The 26,560-nt window shown below is 37.4% G+C and overlaps 1 protein-coding gene across 1 annotated transcript in view; it reads left to right on the forward strand.

Moving 5' to 3' along the window:
- The window catches only part of ABCB5 (ATP binding cassette subfamily B member 5), a 92,340-nt gene that overhangs the window by 23,137 nt on the left and 42,643 nt on the right, over positions 1-26,560 (forward strand). Inside the window, 6 exon segments of the mRNA XM_021717740.1 lie at positions 790-903; positions 1,219-1,329; positions 4,444-4,578; positions 6,333-6,536; positions 13,724-13,742; positions 13,745-13,893. Of these exon segments, the coding sequence (XP_021573415.1) occupies positions 790-903; positions 1,219-1,329; positions 4,444-4,578; positions 6,333-6,536; positions 13,724-13,742; positions 13,745-13,893 (732 nt within the window).

The raw sequence follows: 26,560 nt of genomic DNA on the forward strand, positions 1-26,560 counted from the left end.
ATTCTCTCTCTCCCTCTCTCTCTCTCTCTCTCTCTCTCCCTCTCTCTCTCTCTCCCTCTCTCTCTCTCTCTCCTCCCACCTCAGCTTCAGCATCCTGAGTAGCTAGGACTACAGAAGTGCACCACCAAACTTCACTAATTTTGTAAAGACAGGGACTTTCTATGTTGCCCAGTCTGATCTCAGGCTCTTGGCCTCACGTGATCCTTTAGCCTTGGCCACAATTCTTTGAATAAAGATGAATATTCAAATATTAATATCTTTAACAAACAACTATTTGTTTCCTTCCAAAATTTATATACACCTTTAAATTATAGTTATTAATTGACAGGACTTATTCATCCAACATGTTTTAGTGTTCTCTTTGTGTCAACCATTTTGCGTTTGAGGAACGTCATATTTGAAGACTCCTGGGCAACATAGTTAGATCTTGTCTCTACAAAAAATAAAAAAAGCCAGGTATGGTAGTGCATGCCTGTAGTCCCAGCTACTCAGGAGACTGAAGTGGAAGGTTTGCCTGGGACTAGAGGTCAAAGTTGTAGTGAACTGTGATTGTGCAGCTTCACTCCAACCTGGGCAACAGAATGAGACTCCAACTAAAAAAAACACCAAAAAGCAAAAACAAAATTTCATACTAGGAGAAGGCCAAGAAGGATACTTAAATTAATTTGTGTTTCCTTTTTGTTTGATTACATCTTCCATTCTTTCTTAAAACAAATACATAAATATACTTCAGCCTGTTGTCTTTCTTATATAACTGCAGAAAGGTAAATCTTCTTTGTCGTTTCTTAGGTTTTCTTTAGTGTCATCCATAGTAGTTATTGCATTGGAGCAGCAGTCCCTCACTTTGAAACCTTCACTGTAGCCCAAGGAGCTGCCTTTAATATTTTCCAGGTTATTGATAAGGTAAGACTTCCTACTGCTTTGAAGAATAACTACCATTACTATAAGAAGGAGACCAAAAAACAGACATACCCATTCCACTTAAACAATAAGGTGGACAAACTCCATGTTGACCAGTTGGTTATGGAAAGAGAGATTGTTTTTAGTTCATTTCCAGGAGGGGATTGTGTTTTATTAAAGCCTTCATGTCTAACTCAATGTACTTCAAATGCAGAAAGAAAAACTTTGTCAAAGAAAACTCTCTTCAAGCTAGTTTTAGGAGGGAGAGTGTCAGCTTAGTCCTTTGAAGATTTATAACATTCCTTTTGTTTCCCCAAGAAACCCATTATAGATAACTTTTCAACAACTGGATATAAACCTGAACGCATAAAAGAAACTGTGGAATTTAAAAATATTTATTTCAGTTATCCATACAGACCATCTATCAAGGTGAGTTCAATTAAAATACTCATTTGTACAGTTTTCTGATATTATCTTCTGTTGGCTAGGATATCCCCTATGAGATTATTTGGGATCATTTTGAGCTAAATTTGACTACTTTACTTAGAAACTTGAGTAGATCATAGATAGATGGATGGTGGATGGATGGATGGATGGATGGATGGATGGATGGATGGATGGATGGATGGGTGGATAAAGGAATGAACAAATAACTCTGAAACAAGTAGCTGTACTTTGCAGTCTCTTGTTCAACCAACTAAAGCATTTACAACTCCCTGAGATTCCTTTACTCTGACCTAAGGACAAAACCAGAATGTCTTGGATTGATGGTGCCATCTATTGGTGGTTCCTGGAATATTAATCTATTCAACATAGATGACTCATTTCAACCTCCTATTCTCTAACCTGGAAGAATGACACACATGTACCTTCTCCCTCTCCCTGTCCTAGAACTTTTGCTGCACCAGCCACTGTGCTTCAGGTACTTTGTCACTTTTACCCATGCCCCTCCTCTCCCACACACACACATCTGCAATTTATCCTATTCCCTCTGTCATTCAGCCTTTGGCAAATTCTAGTGAAAATGTGCATGTCTTTTCCATTGTCTTCCCCTTTCACTTTAATAGTAAAAGTGGTTAAATAAAGCTTTGTTAAAGATTGCAAACAGTGATTACAAATAAAACACTTGTTTCATAGGAAAAGAAGGATACGGCTTTTTTTTTTTTTTTTTTTTTTAGTTGGAGTCTCATTCTGTTGCCTAGGCTGGAGTGCTGTGGCACCCTCACAGCCACCACAGCCTCAAACTCTGATCCTTCCACCTCAGCCTTCCAAGTAACTGGGATTACAGGCACATGCGACCAAGTCCAGCTAATTTTTTGATTTATTGTATGTAGAGATGACGTCTCGCCAAGTTGCCTAAGTTGGTCTTGAAACCATGGGCTCAGGCAATCCTCTCGCCTCAGCCTTCCAAAGTGCTGGGATCATGGGTGTGAGCCACCGTACCCAGCTGTAGGATATGGTTTTAAGTGAAATAGATACAATTACTGATATCATCAACCTCTAATACCCCTTACAGAATTTGCATTAAAAAAGATTCACCACACTTGATCTTAACCAAAAGGCCAAGAGGCGATTTAAAAAAGACTTACCTACTCCTACTTATTTTTCTTTAATTAAAAACTGATTGAAGCCGGACGTTGTGGCTCACTCCTGTAAGCCCAGCACTTTTGGAGGTGGGAGCGAGAGCCTCCCACAGGTTTGAGACCAGCCTGGGCAACTTGGGGAGACCTTGTCTCTACAATAAATCAGAAAATTAGCTGGGTGTGGTGGCACACACCTGTAGTTCCAACTACTTGGAAGGCTGAGATGGAAGAATCGCCTGAGCCCAGCAGGTTGAGGTTGTGGTGGCTGTGAGCAGTGTGCCACCGCACTTCCAGCCTGGGCAACAGAGTGAGAGTCCCACTAAATAAACAAACAAACAAGCAAAAACCTCTGATGAAATTACCTTTTCAGAGTTCTCTGTTTTAAAAAAATTTTGTTACTTTATTACCATTATTGGAATAGTATGATCTTCCATCATTTTTCTTAACATAGAGTATTTTAAACTCCATTTTGCAATTACATTTGGATTGGTTTCCTGGGGACTTCAGCACCAGTTGTGTCATTATATTTCATGGGAAAGTGCTTTCTGAGTTTGGGGATTTTTTTTATTTTCTGTTTTTCTTTGGGTTTTTATTTTGAGTTGGGATGTCACTGTGTCACCCAGGCTGGAATACAGTGGCACAATCACGGCTCTCCACAGCCCCTACCTCCTGGGCTCAGGCAATCCTTCTGCCTCAGCCTCTGAGTAGCTGAGACTAGAGGCATGCACACAATACACCTAAGTTTTTTTTTTGAGATGAGGTTTTGCTATATTGCCTAGACTGGTCTTGAACTCCTGGGCTCAAGCAATCTTCTTGCCTCAGCTCAAAGGGCTGGGATTACAGATGTGAGCCACCATGCTGGCTTCTCTGGGGTTTAAACAATTGTTTTTTAAGATGAGATAGAATAAAAAGGCGGTGTTTTAGAATCACAAATAATAATAGCAATAAAATCAACTGTTGGAACATGACTTTTGTTAAGCTGAAAATGAATTTTTTTTTTAATCCATCCATTGTGAAGAAATAAAGCAAAGATTCTTTCAAGGAATGAACAGAAACCAACTCTAGAGTAAAAGTGTAAGTGGGAGAGAAGGCATTTCTTCTGGTGGTCCTCGGTTTCTCACCTGCCGTAGAGTTTTTCTCTGTTTGGCTCTTTGAAGGTTTTTAGTTTGTTTGTTTTGTGTGTTTTTTATGTTTGACTTATTTAAAAGGTTCATTCTTTACAAATAATGAGATTAAAGTGAGAGAGTCCAAGGGGAGAGTCCCGTGTTTAGGGCTAAATATATCAGATGCAAGCAAAGATAGGTGTTTTCGTGTGGAGAGGGTAATTATTGTGAGGCTTCTCTCACATCTTGGGTCCCTGGGTCATTATAAGCTGGTAGCAATCCCCAGTTATTGAGAAAATTTTCGAAATGTTCCTCCCTGTTGAAATGTCACCATGAGATCCACCACTGGAGAGTGAGGACCCCTGAGGGTAAAATCTCATCCATGGGGGCCCCTAGGGAGCCTTACCACTCACTTACCTTTGAAATAGACTCTGCAATAATGTAAGTATGTTCTAGAGAAGAGCTTCTTTAAATAGTTCATGAAGCTATTTGGCAAGGTTTCATTCACTTGTCGCAATTTAAAAGATAAAACTTTTACTAACTTGGTAGTCACGAAATGCATGTAAGGTATTTTAGTTGAAAATGTAAACAGTTTGCTAATTGATATTTTGTAAGTACTCAACTCAGATCTCTTCTTTACCTTTAGAGAGAGGATGAGAGATTATTTTACTATTATTTTTCCAGATTATGTAGGTTACATGTGTACATGAAACGAACATAACAAGAACTAATTTTTTTTTTTAATTTTACAGAAGAATTTGTTTTCTCTTTGTACCTATACATCAATACTTGGAATTATGTCCATCCTTTTCTAGCTTATCCTAGTTTTATGACTTTCCCTCCATACATTCCAATAGATTCTAAAAGATCTGAACCTCAAAATTAAGTCTGGAGAGACAGTCGCCTTGGTTGGCCCCAATGGCAGTGAGAAAAGTACTGCCATCCAGCTCCTGCAGAGGTTATATGATCCTGACAACGGCTTGATAAGTGCAGTTAGCCAAACCATACATGGTCCACATGATGGAACTGGGAAGTGCCATCAGTTATGGAGTGCTCACAGCTACGTTAGTTTGTACATTTTAACAGTGGAGCTGGAAAAATAAAAAACAGTGGAGCTGGAATACCTCCCCTGGGTATTCACTCAACAAATATTTATCTGTTGCTTATTATGTGTCATACACTGTTCTAGGTTCTGGAATATGAATACCTCAGTGAACAAAACAGGTGAAAATCTCTGGGCCCCCTGAAGTTTGCATTCTAATAAGCAGAGACAGACAATAATTAAAATAAGTAAATTACGTAGTATGTTAGAAGAGAATTAATGCTATAGAGAAAAATAACAGCATTTTTTACTACCCAGAACTTACTAAGAATGTCAAAGTCCGTTAAAACACCCCAGAGGAGTGATGCCTATAGAAAATATCCTCATACTCTGTTTTTTCTTTCTTTCTTTTTCTTTTCTTTCTTTCTTTTTCTTTTTCTTTTCTTTTTTCTTTTCTTTTCTTTTCTTTTCTTTTCTTTTCTCTTCCTTCCTTCCTTCCTTCCTTCCTTCCTTCCTTCCTTCCTTCCTTCCTTCCTTCCTTTCTTTTTTGAATTAGAGCCTCACCCCTTCGCCCAGGCTGGGGTGCAGTGGCATGAACACTCACAGCCATCCCAGCATCGACCTTCTGGGGTTCAGTGATCTTTCCATCTTAGCCTTCCAACTAGCCAGTGCTACAGATGCATACTACTATGCCCGGCTATTTTTTATTTTTATTGTAGAGATGAGGCCTCACCAAGTTACCCAGGCTGGTCTCGAACCCGCATGCTCAGGCAATCCACTCACCTCGGCCTCCCAAAGTGCTGGGATTACAGACTGAACCACTAAGCCTGGCCTCTTTTTTCTTTTATTTATAATGTTGCAAATAACCTTAACCTTCCCAGCTTTGTAAATGGCATAGGGAACGAGACTGTTATATTCACAAGTGCATAGTTCTTAATCTTTCTGTTCAAGTTTTCAACATTTTAAAAAAGAAAATATACTCTTCTAGAGCCTGGTTTTATTGAAATTTTACTTCTAAGATTTCATTTGGAGTATCTTAGACTTCCGTGGTTGTGCTAATATTGATTAAATAGACTATTGGATGAGTGTTTCATGTAAAAAGCAGTTAGGTAGAACACCCATGCCAAGCAGAAGACTAGGGTTGGTAAGAATAGAGACTATATGAGTTACAATGACCAAACCCTGGCTTCTGTCACCAGAATATGGTGGGATAATGGGTAATGACACTATCTATGGAAAAGATAGAATTATTTTTGCCATTATCAATATATCAATGAAGAAAAAACACTTGTCTTTTGCAGAAGAGTAAGGTGTTGAAGATATGTAATAAAGGCTATTTCCTAGAAGAAATTTAAAGGTTGCATTAGTCTTAAAATAACAGAACTGAAGTTTGTTGTAGGTACCTACACAATAATATTTGTGGCACTTGGAATATATATCTTTATAATGCCTAACTTGTGGATCTTAGAAGAAAGATATTCAGATGGTTTGGCAAGATTTTATGCCAATTATTTGTTGTTGTTGTTGTGATTTTGCTGGTTCCTATCTGCCAGAAAAAGTCTGTTGACAATATACATGTTATAAATATTCTATTAAAATATAGCCAGTGCCTGCTTCCTGAAATATATTATTTTGCAGTTTATATTTTGATCTAGAGAGAGACTCTAAAATCAATACAGCATGTCTCATTCTTTGGATTGGCAGATCATGGTGGATGGGAATGATATCAGAGCCTTAAATGTGCAGCATTATTGAGAACATATCGGAGTGGTCAGCCAAGAGCTTGTCTTGTTCAGGACTACCATCAGTAACAACATTAAGTATGGATGAGATGGTGTGACTGACGAAGAGACTGAAAAAGCAGCAAAGGAAGCAAATGCTTATGATTTTATCATGGAGTTTCCTAACGTGAGTACACTATGTAGCCTAATGTCCTTAGCTAAGAGCTACAGCCTGCAAAGTTCCCACATAAGATAATGAGACAGTAACATCTACAGAAGAGTGAGAGTGTGATTAATGTGTGGATTGTCCTAGATACAATATCTGTAGCGAAGACAGCATGGTAACAATCACAAGAAGAAATGTATCATAGAAAGGTCAATTTCAAGAGAGTTCTACTTAATTCTGCAAATGGAAAAGAAAGAAAAAAGGAGAATATGTTAGTTAAATTCTCACAAAGAAATGAGACACACTAAGCAGGCCAAGCCAAGAAAGGATGTGCGTGAAATGTTGATTTGCGAGGCCCTCTTGTGGCTAAGAGTGGGAATGTCATACACACAGTGTTCAGATGGGTTCTGTGACAAGCCAGAAGGCAAACTACGTCGTTTTTTAAAAGCACGGGGAGCTTATGTTGTACAAGGAATATGAAATTGTTATTGGAAAGAGATATAGTAAACCAAAGTTCTTGGTAATAGGACATATCAGATATTAATGCATATTTAGAGTTAATGGAGCACTATAAAACCATTTATTTACATTTCCTTAAGTGTCACCTAATGTTGTAAGGAGCACTCTCTGAAATATGAAAAAATGAGATTTGAAATTAAAATATCTATAAAATTTCATCATCCCATAAGGTCACAATAAAGAAAAATTCATGTCAATGGACATATTTTTCAAGCCACATTCCATGGGTTGTAATAATTTTATTCTTTCTTTTGCTTTTTTAATTAAAAAAATACTTTTATGATGCAAGTGATTACCTTCCATTATCATTATTTAGAAACATCATTAGGATAGATTTAGACCAGCAAAATCGTGAAAGCCATAAGGCGATTCTTTGCCTGTGGTGTGGGAACACACATGCTTTTTTCTTGTGGCCTTTTGCCCTGTCAATGACTTCTTTTCCTCAAAACACCAATACTCTTCGTTTCCTGCTTGGAATGAGGCAGTTTTCTGGTACCACTTAAATCATGCCCTGCAGGTTGCTACTTGCCTTTTACTAAAAGGCAAATACTACACAAAGATGCCCCTGCTACAAATCTAATCATAAATCCTGAAGATATCAGCCAAGAACAAATTAAATATAGAAGCTTATCATGATGTACACCAAATTCCACTGCTGGAGTTACCCAGAGACATAAGTATAAGCACAAGAATAAATAAAAGTTCCAGAGGTGGCTAACTCAGGTAGGTAAATCATTAGAGAACCATTGAGCTATGCTCAAAAATCAATAATATTACTTCCTCTGTAATATACCCATATTTTTAAATTCGTTTATTAGAATTAGCTGATAGTGACTAACTAGCTTGCTACCCATAAACAACCATAAATTTGGCTCAGACATATGAGACATAGAACAATCATTTCCACGCACACATTGGATGAGAGGTAGGGAAAGGGTATGTGATTCCTGAGGGAAAAGGAATGTCTTCAATTTGCAGCATTGCTCAACTCATCCCTGTGAACTGGAGTCCAGGCAGAGAATGGCAGCTCTACCGAGATGAAGGCAGAGATCAAATTTTAGGGTAACATAAGCAACTGGGAAGGTGAGAAGGGAGCTGTGGAACTGAGGTGGGGGCAGAAGGCTTTGTGGCATCCCTGGGGAATCCTCGTCTGAGGATGAGACGACCCAAGGCTTACCAGAGAGACGAGAGTGGAGCAAATACTAGAAGTCAAGGGGTCCTGTGGGATGTTGACAGAGCAGCCCAGCCAGAATGGAGAGATCACATTAACACCTTTTTTTTTAACACCCCAGGCGTGTAGCTGAGGCACCAAAAAAGCCACACCCTGGGAGTCAGGACCACACCTTAGAGGAAGCGCTGCTCTAGACCTGCCCTAACAAAGCCTGAAACCAAGCCATGACAGCATCCCCAGAGGAGACAGAATGGGAAGGCTGGGCCCTGCCAAGTTATGAGGCTTTCTACAAAGTCACCCCAACAAACATGAAACCAAGATTGCACACGTTGAAGATGAACGATCAGTGTTTGATTGCCTACTGTAATAAAAACCAACATTTTTAAAAGAAGAAAACAGAATTCAGAGTCTCTCTAATACATCACGCATAGTATTTAGTATGTCTTTTACAGAAACAGGAAAATAGGATCTGTAGGCAGAAACATAATCCTAAATGTTTATTCACTAAGAAAGGAACTTCAAAATACATGAAGCCAAAATAAATACATCTGAAAGGAAAACTGGACAAATCTACAATTTAAGTAGAAGTCTTCAGTACTTGCGAGAACAAGACGGCAGAATATCAGTAAGAATATAGACAATCTAAACAATATACTACCAACCAGCTAAATTTAACCCACATTTTTGTTTGTTTTGAATTGGGGTCTCACTCTGTCACCCACGCTGAAGTGCATTAACACAATCATGGTTCACCACAGTCTTGAACTCCTTGGCTCAGGTGATCTTCCCACTTCAGCCTCCCAAGTAGCTGGGATTACAGGTGCATGCCACCACAGCCAGCTAATTTTGTTTTGATTTTTTTTGAGAGATGAGTTCTTGCTATGTTGTCCAGACTGTCTTGAACTTCTGAGCTCAAGCAATCCTCCCACTTCAGCCTCTCAAAGGGCTGAGATTACAGGCATGAGTCACCACGCCTGTCTTCTAACCTATATTTATATAACATTCCAGCCAACTACAGCAGAATACATTCTTCGCAAGTGCACATAGCACATTCACTGAAGTAACATTATTGTAGACCTTTAAAAATAAACAAAATAAAACAAAAAATCTTAGCAATGTCAAAGAATAGAAAACATATAAAATATGTTTTCAGACCATAATAGAATTAAACTAAAAATCAATAGCAAACATATACCTGAAACATACACAAATATTTGAAAATTAAATATTATACTTTTAAATAATCTAAAGCTCAAGGGAAAGTTTTTAGACAGTTTACAAACTATTTTGAATTTTAAAATAAAAATGCAATGTGTCAATATTTGTGGAATACAAGTAAAGCACTGCTGTGACAGAAACTAATAGTATTATATACTTATTTTTAGAAAAGAAAAAAGATCTACATTGTTCAAACCAAATTTTGACCTTTAGAAACTGGAAAAAAGAAGAACAAATTAACCCCAAGCAAGCAAGATGAAGTAAATAATGGAAATCCAAGCAGTTAGCCAAAACATGGAACCAACCCTACTGCCCATTGAAACTGGACTGGATTAAAAAAAAAAAGTGGTATATATACAAAATGGAATATTATGCAGCCATAAAGAAGGACAAACATATAGACTTCACAGCAACTTGGATGGATTTAGAGTTTATCATACTCAGTGATCTATCACAGAAACAAAAAATAGAGTACCATATATTCTCACTAAAAAGCCGACCTTGGACAATTATCATAATACTATAAGAAAGGGATTGGCAGTAGTGGGAAACAGCCAGGGGAGAGGAGATGGGATTGGCAATTGAGGGAAACTGCCAGGGGAGGGGGAGCCACACGTCATCAACTAGGGTACCTGCATAATGAACATTTGTATACCTAACCCTGAATTATACTTCATATCTTTAAAATGAAAGATTTCTTTAGAAAGGAAATTAGAGCAGAAATAAATCAAAAACTCAAAAATTAAATACAATCATTGAAACCAAAAGCTGGTTCCTTAAAAAGATCAATAAAATCAGTAAAACTATAGCAAGGCTGATAACAAGAAAAGAGAGAGTAGAGAAATAACCAATATCAGAAATGAAAGAAGGTGCCAAAGACATTAAAACATCAATCAAAAGGGAATACAATGAACAATGCTATGTCTATAAATTCAACAACTTAGATGAGGGTCAATCCCTTGAAAAACACAAACTACCAAAACTTATCCAAGAAAAATAAGCATCTTCAATTGACCTAGAGCTATTTTTAAAAACCAGCTGAGTCTCTAAATAGTAGCAACAGTTACAAATGAAATTAAAATAAAAAGTAGTGGCCAAGTACAGTGGCTCGTGCCTATAATCCCAGCACTTTGGGAAGCCAAGGTGAGAGGAATGCCTTAACCCATAGGTTCAAGACCAGCCTGGGCAACTTGGCGAGGCCTCATCTCTACAATAAATCAAAAAATTAGCTGGGCTTGGTGGCACATGCCTATAGTTCCAGCTACTTGGAAGACTGAGACAGAAGGATCGCCTGGGCCCAGCAGGTTGAGGCTGCAGTGACCATGAATGTGCCGCTGCACTCCAGCCTGGAAGACAGAGTGAGACTGCAACTCAAATAAATAAATAAACAAATAAAATAAAAAGTAGCCTTCACAATAGCATCAAAAAGCAAAATACTTGAGAATAGATTTAATGAAAGATGTGCAAGTCTTCTATGCTAAAACATTGCTGAGAAACATGAATGAAGATCTAAACAAAGTGGATGTGCCTTATTCACTGATTTAGAAATTCAATATTTTTAGAGATATACATTCTCCCCAAGTAGATTTATAAATCAATGTTTTATGAATCAAAATCCCACCAGCCTTTTTCTGTGCATAAATGTGTTGATTCCAACATTTATTTGAAAATTTGAAGTACCAAGAATAGCCAAAACAATTTTGAGAAAGAACAAAGCTGGAAGACCTAAATGTCTGATTTTTATTTATTTATTTATTTATTTTTTGAGTTGGGCTCTAACTCTGTCTCCCAGGATGAAGTGCAGTGACACAAACACACCTCACCACAGCCTTAATCTCCTGTACTCAAGTGATTCTTCCACTTAAACCTCCCAACTGGCAGGCACTGTAGGAGCATGCCACCATACTTGGCTAATGTAAAAAAAAAATTTTATGGAAACACTGTGTTCCCAGGCTGGTCTTAAATTCCTTGACTCAAGCAGTCCTCTTGCCTTGGCCTCCCAAAGTGCTGGAATTACAGGCATGAGCCACCATTTTAAGACAGCAATTATGACTATGATGTAATGATGATGTATTGATCAGTACAATGAAATGGAAAGACCAGAAATAGACTCCCATATATCTGGCCAATTGATTTTTGACAAGGCCAATGGGATTCAGTGGGAGAAAGTAAGAGCTTTTTAATAAATGGTTCTAGAACTATTAGATATCTGTATGGGGGAAAAAAAACGATTTGCAACCTTTTCATTACACCAGGAACAAATTAAAGCTTACACTTAAGGCATAAAATTCAAAAATAAAAATAAGAGAAAGTCTTTGTGAACAAAGTCTTTGTGAACTTGAGGTAGGCAAAGATTTCATAGACAGAAAAGCATTACTATTTTAAAAAATGGTAAACTGGAATTTGTTAAAATCAAAACCTTTTTAAATAATACCATCTGGAAAATAAAAAGACAAGACAGAGATTACACAAAAATATTCTGAATGCACATATCTGATAATGAAATGAATCCAGAATATAAAAATAACTATTATAACTTGGAAAAAAAGACACAAACATAAAAATTTTTAAATGGGTAAAAACTTGAACATACATTCTACAAAAGAATAATCAAATACATTACATACATGGAAAATAACGTTATTAGTCACCAGGGAAATCCAAAGTAAAACCACAGTTGGATACTATTTTATACTCACAAGAATGGCCAAAATTTAAAAAGACTGGAATATGTAACTTTTGTTGATGACATAAGCAATTGGATAAAAGTTAAACCAGTACAACCACATTAGAAAGCAGATCGATGGTTTATTATAATGCTAAACATATACTTATGACTCAGCATTCTGTTCCTAGGTATTTATCCAAAAGAAATGAAAAATGACCACAAAAATATCTTGCATATGATTATTCATAGTAGCTTTATTTTTATTAGTACAAATTTGAAAACAACATAAATGTTCATCTGTAGCTGGATGGATAAACAAACTGATGCTCTAGGTAGATGAAATGCAGAATTCCCAGTGAAAATTTGAATTTCACATAACAAATAATTTTTAGCATGTGTCAAAAATACTTTATGAATCATACTTATTCTAAGAAAAATTTGTTGTTTTTCTGAATTCAAATTTAACTGACTCTGTGTTTTCTTATTGTGTTTTTGTTGCTTCTGCTAAATCTGGCAACCCAAGGTATATTGCATTGTGTAGAACACACAAATAGGAGCAAGCTACTGATACAACATGGATGAATCCCAAAAACATGATGCTAGGTAAAAAGAATCCCTCTCAAAAAGTACATGCTGTATGATTTCATTTCTAGAAGATCCTAGAACAAGTGAAATTAATTTATGATGATAAAAATCAAATCATGGGTATCTGGAGGCAGAGTATGGTTTTTTACTTTTAAAAAATTGGCATGAGGAAATTTACTAGGCCTACAGAAATGTTCTGTGTCTTTAATGGAGTGGTGATCACAAGGGGGTACTCATTGTCAAAACTCATTAAAATGTTTCTTTTATTTCATTTTTTGTGTATAAATTATTCATCAATATGGCTCGATTTTTTTAATTTAATTTTTAAGTTTTTAATTTAATTTTTTCATTTAATCTTTTTTACTTCACAGATCAGTCTTTAGACATCAAAGGTTTGGAAAGAATATTTAGATTTCTGTCTTTGAGGAAGTGAACTTTGAATCAGACATTACCTAATAGAATATTACTAACCATGATTCATTGGTGGTAGAATCCTACCACCAATAGGTACTATCTACTTTGTCAAAGATGCATGTACAAAGAAAAAAGTAAAAGAAGTCCTAAAATGTCTCACAAGATTGAAAAAAGCTTTAGGGGGAAATATGTTTAGTAATTTTTTTTTATACTGTATTTCAGATTATCCAGGAAAGAAATTATGGATGATATACTAGCTGGCTAATAAACATTGCAAATAATATTTAAATATGTATCTGCATTACAGTGGTACTTTTAACGATTTCAAAGCACTCTACAAAAACACCTAAAAGAGATTTGAAGATTAGTTCAAATTACTGCTAATTTTTCCAAAATTAGATTTAGATTGTCATATGCTCTATTGTTTTTTAGTCCTAGTCAAATTTTGTCCTCTCTTCACTAGGCTGTTTTTTTCACAGTTGTTTGTTTTTACAAACAACAAATCAAAAATCTTAATAAGTACATAAGTAGTGATTAAGCTGATAGAAAAACACAACTGTGATTGTCATTTCCTGTTCTAAAATTTGATTGTGCTGCCTTCTGTTTCTGTGCTTATTTCCCATTTTTCATTAGAAATTTAATACATTGGTGGGGGAAAAGGAGCTCAAATGAGTGAAGGACAAAAACAGAGGATTGCGATTGCACAAGCTTTAGTTCGAAACCCCAAAATTCTGATCTTAGATGAGGATACATCTGCCCTAGACACAGAAAGCGAATCAGTTGTTCAAGCTGCGCTGGAGAAGGTAAGTGGACGGAAGCGTTTCTTATTTCCATATTCCTGGTTCACCATTGTTTTTAGATGCAAGAAAGCATGGATCTGTGGTAGAGAGCCTTCCTTAAGGAAGTTATGGATGCAAGAAGTTCAGCCATGTGAGGATGTCTGTGATGGGTATAGGTCTAAGTCTAAGTCTAGGTCTAGGTATGTATATATATGTGTGTGTGTATATATATATGTATACATATGTATGTATATATATATGTATATATATATATATATGACTACACGACTGCTATACAACCAATCATCCTTGTCTCCCTCCATTCTAACAGGTTTGCACTTTCCACCTCCCCATAGAAGCCCCAATACCATCATCACAATTGTAACCACAGCCATCCTTTGCCTCTTAAACACACACACACACACACACACACACACACACACACACACACACACACACGTGAGAGTCTCTTTTTTGACCTCTTTTCTTCTTGAAGACAGTCCCAGGGTATTCATTTTAACCTAATTTCACTTGAAGTGGAGAATTGCTGCCCTTGAACTAGTCCCTCCATCAGCCCTGGCCCCTCAAACCTCACATGGACTGCCTGCCACCTCCTTCCACGCTGCTGCATGGGCTTCAAGGCCATGGTGCAGTGGTGGCCCTGAACCAAAAATCACCCCGTGCGTCTGAAAGGGGAATCGGCAGTGGTGATATGAAAAGCCACTGAACACTTTTCTCAATGGCGAACTCTCTTTTAAATCATGGCCTTCAGACCCCTCAGAAGTCTTAATGGCACATTTTACTTTGCACTTGCTTGGAAATGTGTTAAATGTTTTTCTCTCAAAGAAAATTACAGGCTTCTCTTTTTAAATGCTGACTTTATGGGACCAGAAATAGATACTGGTCACCAGAGTGCCCAGTGCTTATTGAAAAATCTATTAGTTATTATTCAGTAGCAAATCAGGTTGCATAAGTTTTAACCCTTGTTTCTTTCCCATGATGAGAGTGCCACATGTTGTTCATATGATATTAAAATGCTTATTTATTGTCAACACTTTGCCAGTTTGGTTTATCTTGGTAGAGAAAAAACAATGCAGGGCTAATGTTTTATTCATTTTTTATACTTAGTAACTAGGACAGAAATCTCTATCTAGAATACACTCAATAAGTTGTTTTTAATAATGGTAATGTTAGTTATTTAGTGCTTGAATTAACTAAAAAATGATTGCATGTAACATACCTATACCCACTTCTTGAGTTATGCAAGATTTTTTGAAATGTATAATAGGATCTCTGTTGTTTAGAGGCTCGATGTTGTGTTTATTCAAGGTGTTAATCACTTCAGGCAAGCAAAACTAGTTCAGACTAAAAATAAATAGCTGCCCGGTGACATGATAAACTAATACATGTTTTTCCTATGGGTTAAAATAAAATTTCTGCCAAAAGTGAAAAAAAAAAAAGATTGCAAAATGTTTGTCAACTATTATTCCAGTTAAATAAAATAAGTGTACCTGTGAACAAAAATGAAGACAACATATATGAAAATAATAACAGTCGTGTGGCAGAATTGTGAGGGAATGTAATTTATTTTGAAAACTCAGTTAGTGTTATTGTTTTTTCAGTTTTTCAAAGAGGGAAGAGCTTTAATCACTGTTGTAGAGATAGGGTGAGATAGCTTTATGTAGAGTGTGCTGGGTTTTTTTTGGTGTGCGGACCAAGAATAACCAAGAAGGTGAAAAGCAGCTTGGTAAAGTGGGTTCATTGTGTGCTCTTCAGTTTATTGGAAAATGGCTCTTGGAGAAGAGGAGAGTTCAAATGCAAGCAAGGTGACGGAAAGCTTGGAACCACGAGACTCTGCCCTACAGATGGTGCCTGTGGGATTTGGCCTGTGAGAAGGCCCTCACTGAAGATGGCAAGGCATCAGGCAGGCTTCCTTCCCCATCATCCTCTGTCTAGGAGCCCCCAGACCCTGCCACATGAGACAGCCAAACCCATAACAGTTAGTCAGTTTTAACAGCTCAGAATGTCAAGCAAGCCACTCACCAACAAAAGAGGGTACAATGAAATGTATCCCTTCTCCCCAGTGATGGGATCTACACCCACTTCCCTCTGCACCCTGCCCTCTCATATTTCTTCTATCCCTTCCTCTTCATTACCCTCTTCTCTTCCTTTATATGAAATTCTAGAACAAGTAAAACTAACCAATAGTCACAATAAATAAAATCAGTGGTTACCTGGAGCAGGAGTAAGTTTTGGCTTAAAAGAGGCATGAAGGAACGTTCACTCTTGTCCTCACTTGAACTCTTGCGGTAGCTAACTCCCTGGCTTCAGCTCAGTCCCTCATCTATCTGTTCTCAACATAACAGCCAAGTGTTGCTATTCAGATGTACATTTGACAGTGTCACAGTTCTGCTACAAATCTTTGAATGACTCCCTGCCTCACTCTAACTAAAGCCACATTTCTTACAGTAAGCTACAAGGCTTTTCTGGAGTTGGGCTCCAGGCTCCTTCTGGAACCTCCCTTCCCACCACTCTCCCCAGCAATGGCCACTCCTTAAACATGCCCTGACACTTTTCATCAGTTGATATGCCATGTATGTATCTGTTTATTTTGTTATTGTCTCTCTTTCCCTACTAGAATGTAACCTCTCTGGGGGCAAATGCTTTTCACCATTAACTGTAGCATCCTCCCTTAACAGACAGTCAAGGAATCACTGTTGAATGGACTTTGGATGAATGTGTTACCAGATAGTTCCAAGACACAAAATGCTTTTTTCCTGCATTTCTTGCTTTAGGATGACTACAAGCTAGTTTCACTTCACAAATCTTGTTCAGGAGGAAGTTCTAGGGTCAGTGGATAAGGCTTTATCCCACAAGTGTGAGTTTCACTGTGCTGCTGGTTTGGACATGGGGTGTCAATGTAGCAGGCTTGTAGGCTGCCCCGCTGGTAGGAAGCAGAGCAGCGAGCACCTGCGGGCCCCTGGGGAAGCCAAGGAAGCCCACACTGATTCTGTGATAAAGCCTGTGGAAGCTCTTTGAAATGTTGAAAGTGGTATGCAAATCTAAGGCTTAATTGTTATTAAGAGGGGTTCAGCTACACCACATCAGTGGAGAACCTCTAAAAAGGCCCTTTGCTAATTACGAGGGAAGAGTTTCCATCAGTTTTATTCTTTGAAGAGACAGAGTTGCTTTGTTGCAGCCCTCATGGGTATTTTCTTGCCGACCTACATTTTCAGTGATGTACGCTGTTGGTCTTCTCCTTCTGTTATATTTACACTACTTTGAGTTCTAAGAAATGAGTATCCAAAATCAAAGTTAGGTCAAAATATATATGTATTATATATACACACAAATACACACACATTTTGGTATGTCTGTATCAATTAAATATCTTACTCTGTATCTATATAAGGAATTTCACATTAAAAAAAATTTTTTTTTAATCATTTATAGCGATACTATAATAGTTGGGAACAGAAAGGGGATTTCTCCAAGGGAATTTCCTTGACTGGAATTTAGCCAGGAAAGCAAAGATAACACATAGACTACCTCATGCCAAAGCATCATGGGACATTTTATAAATCTCCTTAATCAAGCTTACGTTTGTAAAGCTTGGTGTGCTAACTTCTTTTAGGGTAGTGGTTCTTCCTTTTTGATAGATCAGGGCCTCATTGCAAATCTCATTGCAAAAGGAAAAATATAAACCACTATAACCTCAGAAAGACATAAGCATGCACTTGTACAAAAAGATTGACATGTAACATTAAGGGATTCATAGACCCCAGAAGTCATTCCTAAGTCATCATTTTAGATGTAACAAAGGATCAAAAGAATGATAACAGCTAATCTTTGCAAGAACCCTTTGGGACAAAGACATTTATTCTCCTGTTTTACAGATAGGCTGTAAGACAAACTGAGGCACAGGGAAGATAAGGAATAGTTAGGTAGCAGGGAAGCCAAAGCCTGAGCCTAGGTAGCCGGCCTTCCACCTCATTCATGGAACCACTAGGCTGTATTGCACCAAGATGACATATCTGCCAGGGGTTGGAGCTAAAACTGAATCCAGATCAGTCTTCAAATCTAGCCTCTTCTTAAACAGAATTACCACGGGATCCAGCAATTTCACTTCTGAGTATACACCGAAAATAACTGCAAGCAAGATCTCAAAGAGATGTTTGTGTAGCATTTTCCACAGCAACATTATTTACAGTAGCCAAAAAAGTGGAAGCAACCCAAATGTCCATCAACAGATACATAAAATGCGGTGTGTACGTATGACAGAATTGTCTCCATCTTAAAAAGAGGAAGTTCTAACACATGCTGCAACATGAATGATCCTTGAAGAATTATGCTAAGTGAAATGAGATAGACACAAAAGGATAAATAGTGTATGGTTCTCCTCATATGAGGTACCTAGAATAGTCAAATTCATAGAGAAAGAAAGTAAACCAGTGGTTACCAGGGACTGGGGCAAGGGGGAAATGGGGAGTTAGTGTTTAAGGGGTATAGAGTTTCAATATGGAATGATGAAAAAAATTGGAGATGGATAGTGGTGGCAGTTGCACAAGGTAAATATACTTAATGCCACAAAATTGTGCCCTTAAAAATGTTTAAAATTGTAAATTTTATGTTATGTATAGTTTATGAAGAAATATAAAAGTAAGTAATCTACTCCTAAGTACAAGTGAATAGTAAAAAAAAAAAATTTTTAATAAATAAAAGAATAGCGACCCAGAGGAATTTGGCCTCTTAGATTCAGAAGGATCTCACCCTAAAAATGTTATCATGGTAGATGCCATGTTATGCACGTTTTACCACAATTTAAAAACAACAACAACAAAAAAAAAAAACTAAGCTCTTTCCAGCCAGGTTCGGTGGCTCAGCCTGTAATCCCGTGCTTTGGGAGGCCGAGGTGAGTGGACTGCCTGAGCCCACAGGTTCAAGACCCACCTGGGCAACTTGGTGAGACCTCGTCTATACAATAAATTTTAAAAAATCAGCCGGGCGTGGTGGCACACGCCTGTAGTTCCAGCTACTTGGAAGACTGAGGCAGAAGGATCACCGGAACCCAGCAGGTTGAGGCTGCGGTGGCCAGGTGCCACTGCACTCCAGTCTGAGCGACAGAGTGAGACTCCAACTCAAAAAAAAAAAAAACTAACCTCTTTCCAAAACCACACTGCTTTCTTGGGAAAGAAATTCAAACCACACACCAAACTGAAACTCCCATGAGGGCCTATTGGGAACTCGCTTTTAAAGTTGTTTATTTTTATCCTATTGTATATATGGCTAGTGGATTTCCCTTTCATAAATAAATTTAAACCACTACTACTTAGCAGGACATTGCAAAGTTTTTAAAAATGTAGTAAAAAGTCTCTTAAAATTGATATAATATTTTTCACTGTAAATTTAAATTATTCCTAAGCCTTTCCCTTCCCCACAAATAAGGAAAATGCCTGTATGAGATATTGATTTTCCTAATTAATACTAAATAAGACATCTCTAATACATTATTTATTGGTTAGTGTTCTGGTCTAGGTAAGGTATAATTTCCTTCTAGAGGAAAGATAAACTAATTAATGTAAAACTTTTCTCTTCTTGCTTATCATTTACCTCATTGTTTTTTTGTTTTTGTAAATTTCTCCACAAATACTTAAGTGATTGGCTTGCTAATAAAGTTAAGTGAAGCCAGGTGTGATAACTCATGGCTGTAATCCCTATTTACTTGGGAAACTGAGGTGGGAGGATTACTTGAGGCCAGGAGTTCAAGATTAGCCTGGGCAACATAGTGAGACCCCCCCATCTCTTAAAATAAAAATTAAAAATAAGAAAAATAGTTAAGTGGAAAGAAGAGATATTGAATGGTGGTAAATACTGTTACGTTTTCTCCAATTGTTGACTTGTCTGTTAAGTTATTTAGACGTGAGACTAAAGAGATTCTAGGCTGTACAAATAAAATATTTTATTTCAGAGTATTATTTCATGTTCCTAATTAGATGGCACACGTGCCCTCATTTTAACAAAATGTTTAGATTTTGAATGAATTTCCTTTCAAAGGGGTCTTCATCTTAGCATATGTATATTCACATGAGTAGATTTCTTCAAGTAGAAAGGAAAAGGTCAAGGAGGAGGTGAGTCACTTATTAAATAAAACTTCTAAGTGCTTGATATTTTTGCTATTTGCCATCCCACTTGACAAAAGAAAAAGTATTCTCAGACAGGTAAGGTGGTCTGACAGTGACTTCATGTTGTTGATAGAGTTGACCCAGAAGACACTAAGCCAATTGACCCTTAATAGCACGGTGAGGTGGTTTTAAAAGCCTGTGTTTTTCTTGGAACTACCATAGTGACCTTCTTAAATGAGTTGGTCAGTTAAGATTCCTAAAGAAGAGGAAATTGCAAGAGTGGTGAGTTTTTAGATTGTATTCTTAGAGTTTCAGGGTACCAGGGTCTCCCAGGAGCCTCTCAAGGAGTTAAAGGTGAGAAGGTGAGGTGGATGAGCAGGTAGGGCTGCCCCACCAAATCTCCCACTCCTCAAGCCGCAATCCATTTATCTAGACTTTATATATATATATATATATATATATATATATATATATATATATATATATATAAAAAATCAGATTTATGCATGAGCTTTCATTTGATAAAAGGTTTTAGCAGCTTAAAATACAAAGGTTAAAGACAGACTTAGAGATTGAAGACCACAGGACTACATCATGGAGCACATGTCACCGATCATTCCCAAATTCAGCTTAGGCAACCTTCAGGAAGGCAGTGAGTGGAAATTTGCTTTCTCATAGGTTTCCCACATCACGCCTGACATCAGAACACTAGAATTCTATGTTCACAGGCTTCTCCAGAGAGTATGTTTCACCTGTAAACTGATCCTGTCCTGTGCTCTAAACTACCTATTCTCCTTTCTTTTCCCACCTTTATGCAAGTCCCAGGGCCATCACTGGTGGGAATCTAGATGATCTCCCCCTTATCTCTGCCTCGCATTTCTGGGAGGGATGTTTTAAAGCATCCTGTATTTCAAAGATCAAGCTAATGACCTGGTGATTTATGAATGTGCTGGGGAATTGTAAAGTAATCTAAAAAATGGCAGCTAAGTGTTAAATAGAGACCTACCTTCCTGTTGACCTATGTTTGACCAAATACCTTATTGTTTCAGCTTTTAGCTTTGTATAATCTGTGAAGTAGGAGAGGAGACACTAGGACATTCTTTCAATATTGTATTTTCTAGAAGAAATAGTAACAATGCTTCAAGGTATCTGGAACAACCGGTAGAATGAACTGCACTATCTTCCTTATCTTCCTTATCTTTATAATAATTCTAGCTCAAAGACTTTTTCATGATAAAAACTATCAACAAACTAAGTATAGAAGGAATTTACCTCAAAATGATAAAGGTCACAAGTAGAAAACATACAGTTAACAGCATACTCAATGGTGAAAAACTGAAAACTTTTCTTCCAAGGTCAGGAATAAGGCAATGCCTGTTCTCACTAATTCTAGTTAGCAAAGTTAATTTCTAGCAAGAGAAATCAGGTAAGAAAAGAAAATAGACATCCAAATCAGAAAAAGAGAAGTAAATTTATCTCTATTGGCAAATATGATCTTAAAATAGATAACCCTAAAAACTACACCCCCCTAAATTGTTAGAACTAATAAACAAATTCAGTAAAATTGCAGGATAAAAAATTGACATACAAAAATCAGTTGCATTTCTATCCATTAACAACAAACTTTCCAAAAAAGAATTAAGAAAATAATCTCATTTACATTTGCATCAAATGGTGTTGGGAAAATTGAATGCCTACTTATGTAAGAATGAAAATTAGAAACTTATCTGTATCATACATGGAAATCAACACAAAATGGGTTGAAATTTAAATGTAAACTGGAAAATTCTTACAGGAAAACAGAGAAAAGCTTTATGACATTGAACCTGAAAATTACTTCTGGATAAGACACCAAAAACACAAGCAATAGAAGCAAAATTAGACGATTCAGACTGTATCAAGCGAAAAGCTTTTGCACAACAACAAAAAACAATCAACAGAGTGGAAAGGCAACCTAAGGAATGAAAAGAAAAATTGGAAACTATATATCAAATAAAAGATTAGTTAATATTCAAAATATATTAGGAACTCCTACAACTCAATAGCAAAACAAAACAAAAACAAGGAAACAACCTGATTAAAAAATGGCCAAAACTTGAAAATACATTTTTCCAAAGAAAACATTCATATGGCCAACAGATGTATGAAAATATTCTTGACATTATTAATTATCAGGGAAATGTAAGTCAAAACCACAATGAGATACTCCCCTCACACCTATTAGGATGACTATTGTAAAAAAAAAAAAAATAAAGCCGGGCTCGGTGGCTCAGCCTGTAATCCCGCGCCTTTGGGAGGCTGAGGTGAGTGGATTGCCTGAGCTCGCGGGTTCAAGACCCGCCTGGGCAGCAAGACCTCATCTCTATGATAAATCAAAAAAATCAGCCGGTAGCACATGCCTGTAATTCCGGCTACTCGGAAGGCTGAGGCGGAAGGATCACCGGAGCCCAGCAGGTCGAGGCTGCGATGGCCAGGAGTGGCCACTGCACTCCAGTCTGGGTGACAGAGTGAGACTCCAACTCAAAAAAAAAAAAAATACACGTTGGCAAGGTGATAGATAAATTGGACCCCTTCTATATTATTGGTGGGATTGTAAAATGGTAAAGCCTTTATGGAAAAAAGTATGAAGTTTCCAGAAACAAAGTTAAAAATAGAATTACCATATGATTCAGCAATTCCAATTCTGGATATATGAGGCCTAAAAATCATGTTCGCGAACCATCCTAGGAAAAGTGCTACATACTTCATTGCTGAATATCACTATGGTCACCTTTTGAGTACTCCCTTTGGGAAGCCATGTACTGACACCAGAACCTAGTCTACCCGTCAAAGCAATTTTGCAACTTTTTTCTGGAATGGCCATTAGAGCTGTCATTGTTATTTGTTGAGGACAATTAAGCTCATGAACTTGCCACTTGAGCTTATATTGGCAGCACTGTACAAATAACTGTATTGGAACACCCTCCCTACTTACCTCATTTGGCCTGCAATGACTTTCTTACCTGAAGATAAAGAAATATCAAAAGAAGCCATTTGATGACATTCAGGACATCAAAGGTAATACAACCATGGCTCTGATGGCCATTCCAGAAAAAGATTCCCAAAATTGCTTTGACGGGTAGACTAGGCACTGGCAATGGTACATAGCTTCCCAAGGGGAGTACTTCAAAGGTACTATAATGTTATTCAACAACGAGGTATGTATCACTTTTTCTAGGATGATTCATGAGCATAATGGATGTATGTAACCAAAAGAATCAAAATCAGAATCTCGAAGATTTATGGGCAGTTCCATGTTCATTGCAACATATTCACATAGTCAAGATAAATGTCTGCCTATAGATGAATAGATAAAGAAAAATATCATATATACATGCAATGGAACATTATTTGGTCATCTAAAAGGTGGAACCCCTTCCACATGGGACGGCGTGAATACATCTAGAGGACATGGTGCTAAGTGAAATGAGCCAATCACAGAAGAACAAATACTGCATGATCTCACTTATATGAGTTATTTTAAATAGTCAGACGTATAGCAGAGAGTAAAATGCTGGTTTTCAGGGGCCGAGGAGAGAGAGAAAGTTTCAGTTACAAGTTCTAGAGACCATAGTGCCTAGAGCTCACAATACTGTCTTGAACACTTAAAATCTCAAGCAGGTATATCTCATGTTAAGTGTTCTTACCACACTAGAAAATGAATCTGTACAATATAAGTAGTGCAATTTTTCCTATTAATAAATTAAAAAATTAAAGAGGGAGATTAACTTGTCTAAAGTCATAAATCCAGAAATTGGCAGAAACAAGATTCAAATCCAGGATTTATGACTCCAGAAAACAAAAATGATAAAATAATTGAATACTCGATTTGCCTTTTTAAAAGTCATATGCTATAGTCTAAATATGAGATTGTTACCATTTGTACTCAATTATCATGTAATGCAGTAACAGTAATAATTATGATATTTGTGAGATTAACTGTGCTATGAGCTTTTTTTTTTTTTTTTGAGTTGGAATCTCACTCCGTCGTCCAGGCTGGAGTGCAGCAGAACAATCACGGCCACCCCAGCATCAATCTGCAGGGTTCCAGCGATCCTTCCCCCTCAGTCTTCCAAGCAGCTGGAACTATAGGCACACGCTACCGTGCCCTTCTAATTTTTTACGGCACCAGGTTGCCCGGGCTGGTCTCAAACCTATGGGCTCAGGCAATCCACTCACCTTAGCCTCTCAAAGTGCTGAGATTATAGACTGAGCCACCGAGCCCGGCCTGTGCTATGAGTTTTTATTGGAACAGTGAACTCCATCCCTATAACATTAGCCTTTTTAGTCTGTTGTTCTTAAATCTTGCTTAGCTATTCAAATGGTGTGATAGTTTCCTTTTAAATTAAAGCAAAAACAAACAAAAAAAAAATGGAGGGCAGGTACAGTCAGTGGCTCATGCCTGTAATCCCACCATTTTGGGAGTCTGCGGCAGGAGGATTGCTTGAGCCCAGAAGTTCCAGGCAGACCTGGGCAACATAATGAGACCTCATCTCTACCAAAAAACTAAAAAAAGAGTCAGGCATTGTGGCACTTGCCTATAGTCCCAGCTCCTTGGGAGACTGAAGTGAGAGGGTTATCTGAGCCCAGGAGGTTAAGGTTATAGCGAGCCGTGATCATGCCACTGGTAATCCAGCCTGGGCAACAGAGTGAGACCCCAACTCAAAAATAAATAAATGGATGGATAGATAGATAGATAGATAGATAGATAGATAGATAGATAGATAGATAGATAGATGGATGAAGAGGAATTTAGTTCCAGTCATAGTATTTCATTATATACTTTTATTTATTTATCTATTTATTTTTGATTCAGAGTCACACTCCGTCACCCTGGCTAGAATGTAGTGGCACAATCACAGCTCACTGCAGCCTCGACCTTTCAAGATGAGGTGATATTTCTGTCTAAGACTTCCATGTAGCTGCAACCATGGGCATGCACCACCACACCTGGCTAATTATTTTATTTTTTATAGAGGCAAGGTTTCACTATGTTGCCAGGCTGGTCTCAAACTCCTGGCTCAAGTAATCCTCTCACTTCGATTGCTCAAAGTGTTGGGATTACCATCATGAGCCACTAGCCTGGCCTCATTATATACTTTTAGGAAGGCGCTCTTACCCACAGGTAGGGCTGTTGCAAGGGAGAATATCTGTCCATAGGGCTGTTGCAAGGGAGAATATCTGTCCATACTGTCTACTCTATGTGACAAGACACAGGGGTTAAACTTAATACAGATTTAGAAACTGAATAATAGTTATAGTCTAATAGTATTCAGGTTGTAATTAAAGTCATGGCAAGAAGGGACCCTGCCTTGCATAGATAATTGACTATCAAAAAATAATGCCTTTCTTTTTTTAATCTATTAATACCTAGTCCTGCTACTTAAAGGACTCTATTGATGTCCAAGCCTAGGACAAACCACCAGTGGTCAGGGCCAACTACATAGTTTGTGGGGCCTAGTGCAAAATGAAAATATGGAGTCTCTTGTTTGAAAATTGAGAATTACAACAGAGCAGTAATTCAAGAGTTGAGCCCTTCTAAACACAGGTCCTTGTGTAACTGGCTACTTTGTAACACTCATGAAACTGGTTCTGCCCATGGTCTGTAAGGCCACTCATGACAATGCAAAACTTTAGACTGACTGATACAGCAACTTAGCCTCACTTATGACCTTCAGGTGTCATCTGTCATTTCGAATCCAAATGATAACATTTCTAGTTTCCTGGTTGGCTCAGTCAATACAAAATGTGTGTGTGTGAGTATGTATTTGCCAGATTAATTTAATTGACAAAGGAAATATGTATATGTGTATATGTATGTGTATATTCCTGATATAAATGTGTGTGCATGTGTATATATATATATGCCATTTACAGATGAATATGTTTCAAGAACTGAGATTAGTAACAATATCTGCTTAGTGCAGAAGCTTAATTTTGTTGAGTTAGTGTCTTTATCCTCAATCCTCTTTCCCTAAGTAATTTTTAAAAATAAAGTCCAGGTAGAACACTTAGTTTAAGTAGTAACCACTCCTCCATTGCCAACTTAAACCTAAGTGGTATATATGATTCCTCTTTAACTTTCCTGACACTCAAGCATAAATTCAAATGGCTTTAAGCTATAATTACATGACCATATCTCCACCTGTCCTGAGAAGGTTCCAGTCTATCCCACTCTAGAGTGTCCTGGTTTGGATGATACTTTAGATGTTCACCTTAATATAAACCAAATGCACCAGAACATAACTTATTTATTTTTAAAAATAGGATGCTGTAAAAATAATAGTTTAAAAAGACCTCTAATTCTAAGTGTAATTATTTTCAGTCTTGCTTAACTACATCTACTTGTTCATGTGAATACATATATTATTCATAGGAACAAAAGCTAAGTAATACATGCTTTTCCTTTTTTTTTTTTTTTTTTTGAGTTGGAGTCTCACTGTCGCCCAGACCTGAGTGCAGTGGCACGCTCCCGGCCACTGCAACCTGCTGAGCTCTGGAGATCCTTCCGCCTCAGCCTTCCAAGTAGC

The sequence above is a fragment of the Carlito syrichta genome, unplaced genomic scaffold (assembly GCF_000164805.1).
Source record: "Carlito syrichta isolate Samal-C Ts95f unplaced genomic scaffold, Tarsius_syrichta-2.0.1 Scaffold310671, whole genome shotgun sequence".
NCBI lineage: Eukaryota > Metazoa > Chordata > Mammalia > Primates > Tarsiidae > Carlito > Carlito syrichta.